At 37.4% G+C, this 10125-nt stretch overlaps 1 protein-coding gene across 3 annotated transcripts in view; it reads right to left on the bottom strand.

Moving 5' to 3' along the window:
* The window catches only part of LOC107723634 (thyroid hormone receptor alpha), a 169268-nt gene that overhangs the window by 25472 nt on the left and 133671 nt on the right, over nt 1-10125 (bottom strand). For all 3 annotated transcript variants that reach the window (XM_016532343.1, XM_016532341.1, XM_016532344.1), the window contains one exon: nt 3806-4055. In XM_016532343.1, the coding sequence (XP_016387829.1) occupies nt 3806-3861 (56 nt within the window). In that variant the 5' untranslated portion in view covers nt 3862-4055. The remainder of the gene's footprint in view (nt 1-3805; nt 4056-10125) is intronic.

The raw sequence follows: 10125 nt of genomic DNA, 5'->3' as shown, positions 1-10125 counted from the left end.
GAAGAGAAAATCGGATATGTGTCAGATCCGCGTCATATGCATCAGGTTTTAAAGAGACAGTGCTGATTTTAAAGTGAAACCTGCTGAAGTCTGTCATTGATGTAAATCAAAGAACAAAAGAAAAATAGAAATCTTTGGACTGTTCTAGTCGCTGATTAAGGTACAATTTTGGTCCCTTTTTTCTGTATATAGCCTATACATCCACAACAATTTCTGAAACCACAGACAACCTTATTATTTGTATGGCCATCACATAAAAAGGTCTAAATCCTTAGTCTAAGGATGTGGAAAATAATTAAAGGTTCTCTCTTGCGCTGCACCTTCACTTCCCTTTTCTTCATTTTCCCCAATATCTCTATCTCTTCCTTTTTTTTTTTGCCTGTCACTTCTTCACCAGCAGGTCTACTGTTATGAACAGAACTGTGTCCACCTTGTTGCAAACAACCACCCCATTTCAATATGTTGTTAGCACATAATGTTATTTATCTTATAATGACCTAAATACCCTAGATTTAACAAACCTATATTACTTACAAATATACACTACCAGTCAAAAGTTTTTGAACAGTAATATTTTTAATGTTTTTTTAAAGAAGTCTCTTGATTCAAAGTACAGCAAGAGCAGTAATATTGTGAAATATTTTTACTATTTAAAATAACTGCTTTAGATTGGAATATATTTTAAAATGTAATTTATTTATGTGATCAAAAAGCTGCATTTTCAGCATCATTACTGCAGATTTCAGTGTCACATGATCCTTCATAAATCATTCTAATATGCTCATTTGCTGTTCAAGAAACATATTTGTTGTTATTATTATTATTATTATTTAAAACAGTTGAGTACATCAGGATTTTTTGATGAATAGAAACATCCAAAGATCAGCATTTATCTGAAATAAAAAGAAAAATTTAACTATATAAAAAAATATATGCTCATGAAATAAAAACTAAATTGAAACTACTTAAACCCTTGAAACTGAAACTGACATTTAAATACATTGGAAAACAATATATATATATAAAATAAATACAAATATGAAAAAGCAAAATCATGAATTCACTCGTTGGGTAAAGGCTTCAGCGCTCTGCAGGCACCCTGTCTGTCAGACTAAGGTGGATTACACCTTTCCAAAGGATAGACATGCTGTATGGCAAACAGCAGGAAAATCCTAATGAGTTTATGTAAATATAGGAGCTTTTAAAAGTAGATGGTGAAGAGTCAGAAGCATGATGTCAGCCGGGACAGAGCATTAGGTTCTTCTGACCACTGTGGCACACTGACCTAAACAGGCATGTAGCGTTTTCGTAAACACAAAAGAGCAACGTGAACATGCCTGGTTCTTCTCCACACATCTCAAGTTTGAAATCAGCCCAGACATCTGTGGAACACCCTGATACAGTTACTTTACCCCAAACAAAACAATATGGTTGAAGACAGTTTGAAATAAAACTTAGCTGTAATAGTGCCAAACTGCCAACAATCATCAAATATAACCTTAATAATAATGTGATTCAGTTTGGATTACTCTAATTAGTAATATGGGTTTAAATTATATCAAGGATCGTGTGACATTGACACAAGATCCACCAATGGCGTGAGTTTGGGGCGGGGCTAAATGTCTGCTTAAACAGCTGCAAATATGAGGAGTGTTTAAAGCTAGTTCTCACTCACTCATAAAAGAAACATCTGAACCCCTATGGATGTGAGGTTTGGGAAGGTGATTGGGAGGCAGTCAGCAGAGGTGGCAAAGAAGCAGGAGAGCAAGTAATGAAAGTAAGGGAAGAATAAATCAGCTCGATTAAGATGAACGGAACCGTGTGATTGCTACTCCTGCTCTTTGATTTAACTCAGAATGCTTCGCTCTGTGGTCAGCTAATCTACTGACAGGTGGCCTCGGTGTAATTAAGCTGAAGGGCTCTTGTTTAATCGCCTCTGGAGCGAGCATGCTGGGAGTCTGACCCCACATTCCTGGGGTCTTGCCCATTATATGCGTGCACACACAAACACACACACATACACTGAAACATGGGTCTGCAGCTAAGACAAAGTCATGTTGGAGTCTTGATGTATGGCATTGTGTGGCGGCTCCTGTGTTCCTGATGATGCTTTTGTGTAATTAAATGCGTGAACTAATAATTGCGTTGAAATCACCTGAGCTGGAACGCTTTCAAGCATCATTGATTTAATGATGGTTAATCTTGAATAACATTTATAGAGGATAATGCATTAAGTGTGGTGTAAAGTGGTAAAAGGTACACATGCCTTCGGCTATACTGTATATATACATATAGTATTTAGTACTTCAATTTATTTCTACTTTTTGTTTCATTTTTTTTCAAGATTTACATTTATATCTAATGAACAGAATGAATAATAATAATTAACACACACACACGCCCATAGGCGTAATGATTATATATAGAGTGTGTTAATGAGGAAAAAAAATTAACTTAAATGATTTTAGCAAATGGCTGCAATATAACAAAGAGTGAAAAATTTAAGGGGGTCTGAATACTTTCCGTACCCACTGTATATATATATATATATATAGAGAGAGAGAGAGATAAGATATATATATATATATATATATTAAGGTTGACTAACCTGTTTTTCTGTTTAAAGCACCACAAAATGTTATATATATATTTTGTTATATGATATATACACATTTTGAGTGACGTGTGGCCAAGTATGGTGTACCATACTCGGAATGTGTGCCCATCCAAGTGCATACACACAGCTGTGAGTAATGAACACACACACCCACACCGTGAACACACACCTGGAGCAATGGGCAGCCATTTTTGCAGCAGTGCCCAGGGAGCAGTTGGGGGTGTTCAAGGGTCTCACCTCAGTCATGGTATTGAGGGTGGAAGAGAGCGCATTCACTCCCCCCACTTACAATCCCTGCCGGTACCAAGACTCGAACGCATGACCTTTGGGTTACAAGTCTGACTCTCTAACCATTAGGCCATGACTGCCCCTATATAACATTTTGTGGTGCTGTAAATGGAAAAACATAGGTTAGTCAACCTCACTAATCAACCTCACCACCTGCCAACTAGTCGACCTTTGTGACACAGTAACAACACACCTATCAACAAATCATTAGGTATCTGTGATCAGAGAAGCAGAAAAGCAACAATAGATGTGCTAAATAAAGCAATCGCTCAAGGACAGATGACACAGACATTTCACACACATACACTGAGAATGATGTGTTTTGCTAACTGGCAGAAACACAACTATTGGCTCTAAAACAAACTTTTAGAACGTGAGGGGGCAGTCTGTGCCGTCCTGCTAAACCAAATGCCTACATGGCAGCGTATACACGTGTGTGTGTGTGTGTGTCTGTTTGCATGTAAGGTTTGAGAGCGTGCTGGACAGTAACAGGCATTCTCTAAGGCTTTAGCGAACTTTCCTGCCGGCTCCAGACCTTATATAAAATGTGTGTGCAGAGTAGATGCTGAGGTAAAGGCTGCTCTCTTAGCGTCTGCCTTTAGACTCAAAAGCACGGCGTAGAGCCAGCACCACACTCACTGTAAGATGTACACACACAAATGGAGCCAGTTACCGGGAAAACTGAATTATGTAGGAGACTGTGTGCATTGACCAGAAAATTTGAGTTTCCCAAAGCGTCACTACGTGAATTAAAATTCGATAAACACACACACAGAAGCAAGGAGTACGGGCAACTTTATACCAAGACATACTATACTAACTCAACTTCATCATGACTAACGTTGTAGCTCCACTAATGTGTCTGGAATCTCTTGTGAGATCAGTTCTTGAAAGGCTCACCGTTTCTCTTCTCCCTCTGATTGATTTGGGTCCTGCTCCTTGGGCATGTGTTCCATTCACCTTATTTCCATCCAGCAGCCAATCATGTGAGACTGAGGCGGGCCCCACCCTCGAATGCACGCCTGTCATTCGCGGGATGTGATGAGTCAGACAGTCATCGGACAGCACTGCGGAGCGACGCTCGCAAACCAACCCCACCTCACTCTCCAACTCAGACGGCCAGTGATAATGCAGCAATATGTGATGAGGTCTGAGAAAAAAAAAAGAGAGAATCAAAGTTAGCATGTGCTCTAATCAATGCAGAATGCTGCAATAACTTGCGGTGATTAAAAAACTTTTGCATTTTTTGTGAGTAGCATACAGTTTCATGGGGAATGCAAAACTTTTGTGAGTGAATGCAAAGTTTATCAGGTGAAGTTTCTTGGGGGAGTGCAAAACTTTTGTGAGCAAACAAAAAGGTTATCTGGAAGGCAATTATAATGAGATATAATTGTTCATCTGATTCATACAAACTAAGAAGTATATGCGAAGTTAAAGATTTTTTAATTTATTTATAATTCATGTATTTATAATTTATATATTTTAATATTTATTTATAATTTATATATTTTATTTGTTTTTATCTTCATAGTATTTTCACCACTAGGATCACTAATATTGAGAGTTTACAAATAAAAGTAATCTCGTATCAATGTATTAAAAAATAATGCCATGCAAAAATAATGGCATGACCATCACAAACTTTGGCAAATCTCACTATAGTGGATTTAGTCAATTGTATTTTTTTTGAGTGAATAAAATAGATAAATAATAATAACTCTGGTCTACATTCTAGTCTGAAACTGAGTGTCAAATGTGTGTGCACCCCCTCCTCTTTTAGCTGTCCGTTCCATGTGACATGCTTCCCATGGGCTCTCCAGACCATAGCCGGCTCACTGGACTTTCCTGGAAACAATTTCGATTAGGAGGGCCCTAATTCCATCTCTCCCTTTACCCTGTAAAAACCCAGGAGCTCACGTGCACCGCTAGGCTGCTCTTTCACTTCTTTGGCAGCAACAATGTGTCTTAAAACCTGTGTAAATCGCAAGGCCTCGACTGCCTCAATAATCTGGATTAGGTGGTGGGATATTGAGAAAAACGATGATCTTGATTCCACAGGCTACTTGATTTTGATGAGCTGGATCAATTAAATGGTCATTTCACCTGGATATGTCGTCGCTTCCAGTCTTTTAACTGTGTGTTTAGACTTATTTGTGTATGCAGACTGTACTGAATTGGACACACAAGTCTAAATATAACAGATGAGATTAGACAAAGGAAGTCGACGTGTACGAGCAAATTAGAGATTTAGCAACACAACTAATCGGTATCCAAACTTAAGTCTCTGTTTTGTTGTTGTCACAGGTCAATAAGGTCAGACAATGAGCCAAAAAAAAAGGCACTGATCCGGGTTTTTTTTTTTTTTTTTAACTGGGTGGTATACCAACTTTGTAATGTACACCGATATATTTTCAAAAACAAAGAATAAGACAATACTGTTTTAAAGTACATTGAAATACAGTAGTTTTGATGTTGTGCATCTGAAAAAAGTAAGGGCACAGAGTGAGCAGCTGCGGGGAAAGATCCAAATAGTCCTAAACATGAGACATGCTTTATATTAAGGACTTCAAGCTTGCTCATGAGCATTTAGTTAAACTCGGCTTGCCCTGTCAGGTGCTCTGCCAGATACATGTGCTAACAGATACAGTGTGCAGTTTGAGACGTGTTTTCCTCAGTGCATAACTTATGTTTCAAGTTATATTCTCACCTCTAAATGTAAGAAAGTCACATGAGTATTTACATTTTGCATAAAGGCTTGTCCAGACAGCAAGTGAGTCTATGCTAAACTTCACAGACTTCATGTCAAACAAGCGCAATAGAAAGGGAGCACAATAATTCTGAGTAAAATACACATTTTTATATAGCTTTTACTAAAATATTTGTTGTTATATGTTATATGTAGGTTTAAAAATCTAAATGTGGCACAAGCAACTGTATTTTTATGAGAGCAGTAACTGTAAAGGACTAGTGTAATATAATTATTATATTCAGACGAGTGAAAGTGTGTTCCTTCGACCTCTTACCATTTTTTTTTTGCACATAATGTACAGCCTAGACTACACAAATAAATGCATATTTTCATCATCATATTTTTTTTTTATAAATACAAAAAATTAAAACTGTCCTTTAAAAAAATCAATTAATTGATTAATTAATTAAAGAAATAATCAAATTGCAGCCCTAGTTTAGTTATTTGGAGATTATCCAGATTTAAAGGATCAGATAAGCAGCGAAACTATTTAATCTGTATAGAATGCCATGATTATGTAGCATCTAAAAGTGGAAGTAGTGTACATTCAGCCTAGTCTGTAGAAAATACCAAGATGTATATCGTAAATTTGCCATCAGCCTAAAAATACACAGATTTTTGGCCCGTATCTCTCAGCCCTAATTCTTTCTTCAAAGTAAAGTTGTCTGGCCTCCTCTACAAAGGCATCTTAAGTGAAAACTGATATATCGAGGCAAATTCACAAAGTGATCTGCTGACAGATGAGCATGTGTAAGTGTATATCGATGTTTCTTTGGTATCTATTATGCACACAGTTACTAAGTGCACTCCCCAAACAGAAACCGAACATGCCGTGCAGGCCCTCTGAATCCATCAATGAATGGGTGGCTGTGGACCAGAGGGGGGAATTAGATCGTTTTATTGTGTGTGAAGATAAAGGAAAGGATCTGGCGGCTTAAGCTCAAAGCTTGACAAAGCACAATCACAGAGCTGAGACCCGCAACGGGACTCCATGATACTCGTATACTGATACGGCAGGGATACGCTTGCGTATCGCCGCATCCGAACGGCCCATATTCTGACTGAAGAGGTGCTTGGTGATTCAAGCACATGGCTAGTGTGTGACGCAATCCTTTGACAATGAAGCCAAGAGGACATTTGTTCTGCATTAGTTAATGCTCAGCTGGCCTATCATCTTTCATCGGAGTTGCCTGTTCACATATTCGCCAGCCTAAAAGGCCTTTTCATCTGCCTGTCCAGCTGATGTGTGTTAAAGTGTGTTCCCGTCGATTGTGTGTAGAGTTAAGTGTGTGTATGAAAATGTTTTTAAGCGGGTTATTACCAAAACACTGGTGACACTCGGTGGGACTGCTGCAACTAATCACAATAATTAGTCTCCAATGATTAACAAAGGATTCAAGAGGATTATGAGTTATGAGAGAGAAGCTGCTCATACAGTACTTCAAATGGTGATGCTGCCTCCTGATTGGTGGATGGCCCTTGAAGGGATTGTTCAAACAAAATTAAACGTTCTGTCTTATTTTTTTTGTCACTTATATTTCATTGCAGATCTGTATAAATCTGTATACTTCTTTTTCTTGTGTACAGCAAAAAAAAAGATGTTTTGAAGAAAGTTCATGTTGCACTCTTCACACAATAAAAGTGGATGGGGACTAGGGCTGTCAAGCTCATAAAACAAAACTAAAGTAGTCCTCATTTTTCAAATCGTCAAAAGCCATACAACCACTTTGTTTGAGGAACAAATCAGAATTTACATTTCTCATGGTGACATCTGTAAAAAAATATTTTTTGACTCAGTGATAAAACGCAGATGACAATTTATTTACTGTGGAGGGGCAAGTTTTGTGATTCTATAAACACCGAAAAGCACTTTTCACATGGCCCATCACGTTCAAAGTTTTTTTAAATATCAAAAAGGATTTATAAAATGACTTTTTGATTGATCCCTTCCTGTAAACTCAGAGATGCAGTTATATGCCTTATGTCCTTCATGAGAAACAATTATTGTCTGAATAGGGCTTATGGAAAAGAGCAGCTTAGACACTCTGCTAAATATATCCTTTTGTGTTCTACAGAAGAAAGAAAGTCACATGGTTATCAAGAACATATCAAGGGTGAGTAAATGATCATTGAATTTTGGGTCAACTACAAAGCCCTTCATTATCACAGCCACATGGCTAAAAGGTACACACGGACAGTCTCGTCGCTACCCATGCCTGTATACTGTAGGAGGTCCACCTCTCCCTCCTGTTCAGTCAAGGTCAAAGTCATAAAGCCCCATACAATCAAACATACGGGATCTATAAATGTAGCTTTACAAGGCAGGGCTCCTGTTAAACATGCAACTGATTGAGAACAGGGACAGGAAGGAGACCAGGAGCAAGAGAACGAGAAAAAGAACATAGCAGATTAAGTTTAATTCAGCATAGGGCCATAAACAAGGAAAAAAGCAGAGGTGGTGTTTGTTAATGATGACTGTTTGTTTTAGTGTCTGTGTGTGTGTGTTGTAAAAAGTGCAAAGGGAGCCAAAAATGCACAAAGGCCACATAAATTTTAAAGTGTAGCATTGCAGGTATCTTTGACACTGCACCTGTGTACGTAAGTCAAATGTGTGAGGGAGTGGGTATGCTGTGTGTGTGAAGGGCAACGCTTGACATATATGTTGACACAGTGCATACATTGGATATAAAAACTGCAGCAGGTGCAGCTGAGTAAGGTTTTCAGCCTCATTTTTCTTGCTGCAAGTTTGTCACTGTTTTCTGCATTCTCAAATGCGGCACTAAAACTTTTTAATTGGCAAGAAGAAAGTGGACTCTGTTTCTCTCTCCCTCTGTTTGCCTACTTTCTTCTTGCCATTAATTCAATGCTTTAAAATGCTGGTTTGAAAGCAGCCTGAAAAAGAATAATTAGTTAGTATGTTGCAGAGTGAAACGGCCTCTGTTAATTAGCCAATCTCTCTCACTCTTTCTCTCTTGTTTCATGCAGGACAGAAGGCTCCAGTCTTCCTAATATAGAAAAATTCTTTTATAATTACAATTATATTTCTATAAACATTTTTACATCACAGCCACAGTACAATTAAATTACACAGTAAGTTTAAAAAAATATTAAAAAAATGTTAAGATGGTTAAAAGACTGGCATTTTCATCTGGTGGGATTTGACAGGTTGGCCGCTATACTTATGAACAGCTAATGACAGAGCACTGATGATTCAGGAGATAAAGATTCCAGACTGTGATTTGATATGATCTCAGTGAAGGCCACGCTGTGCAGATGCCATTATGCCAGTCGGAGCACACCATCCTATAATGAATGTTTCACAAAGACGACAAAGCCAAAAGAGATCCTTGTATAACCAATCAACTTGCCGCCTTCGAAAAAGAGCATTTTCTTATGCCAAAGGGATTGAAAAATGCTACTTTGCTTGATTGCCGATCTCAGCCTAACTAAAAGATCTAATGCACCAATCACATGCATGCTTGCTGAGTAGCACCTTCACGTTAAAATAAAACTGAAGAAACACCTTCCTTGTGATTGTGTTCCTGAAATACCATTAGATCTGTGCACAGCCTCTAAAATCTGAGATGGTGGCAGGTTTAGCTTACAACCAGGCACTGAGACCCATTGTGAATTTATTTTCATCTGAGTGGTTAAATGCAAGAAATATCTTGTCACATATATGTTTTCTTTTTAGAAAAAAAAAGCAAAACCTTTATGTATTGTAGATAAACGTACACTAGTCAAATACTAGTACAAATAAATAAATAAATAAAAACATACTCACCAAAGCCCTATTTGGACCAATAATTTGGAACTATTGGACCCTGCCTCACTCGTCCTCCTTCCCAGCATTTGCTATTTACATTAGGTGGAGAGGGCTGATAAATTTGTTTGATTGATGGCTGGTTAAACTGCCTCTGCAAGTCACCACATGCCTGATTATTGTCTCTGGGTAGTTGACCTTTTAGTAGTTGTTACTAGTATGTGTCAGGTTTACAAAGAATGGATGAGAAATGGTTTAGAAAAGGACAGAACAGAAAAGTTGAAAGAGAAGTGTGGTCAACCAGTATAGATCTTTGGGAAGGTTGGCCAATGGACCGTTATAATGCTGGTCTATATGATATAATGCAATTTAATGACAGTAAATGATACATTCATAAAATCGCTAAAATTATATATATATAATAAATAATATATAAAATAATAAAAATAAATAAATAATAATAATGAAAAAAACTGTATATATATAAATGTATATATAATTAATTTCTTATGGATCATGTAACACTGAAAACTGGAGTAATAGCCACTGAAAATGTAGCCATACAGATTTGTTTTTAAATATAATAAAATACAAACAGTTAATTAAAATTGTAAAATTGCATGCATATATGTGACCCTGGACCACAAAACCAGTCTTAAAGGGTTAGTTCGCCCCAAGATGAAAATTAGGCTGCGTTTTACTCACCCC

Source organism: Sinocyclocheilus rhinocerous, unplaced genomic scaffold, assembly GCF_001515625.1.
Source record: "Sinocyclocheilus rhinocerous isolate Xijiao unplaced genomic scaffold, SAMN03320098_v1.1 scaffold1537, whole genome shotgun sequence".
Classification (NCBI taxonomy): Eukaryota; Metazoa; Chordata; class Actinopteri; order Cypriniformes; family Cyprinidae; genus Sinocyclocheilus; species Sinocyclocheilus rhinocerous.
The sequence above is the reverse complement of the archived record's forward strand: the minus strand, read 5'-3'. Positions and strand labels throughout refer to the sequence as shown.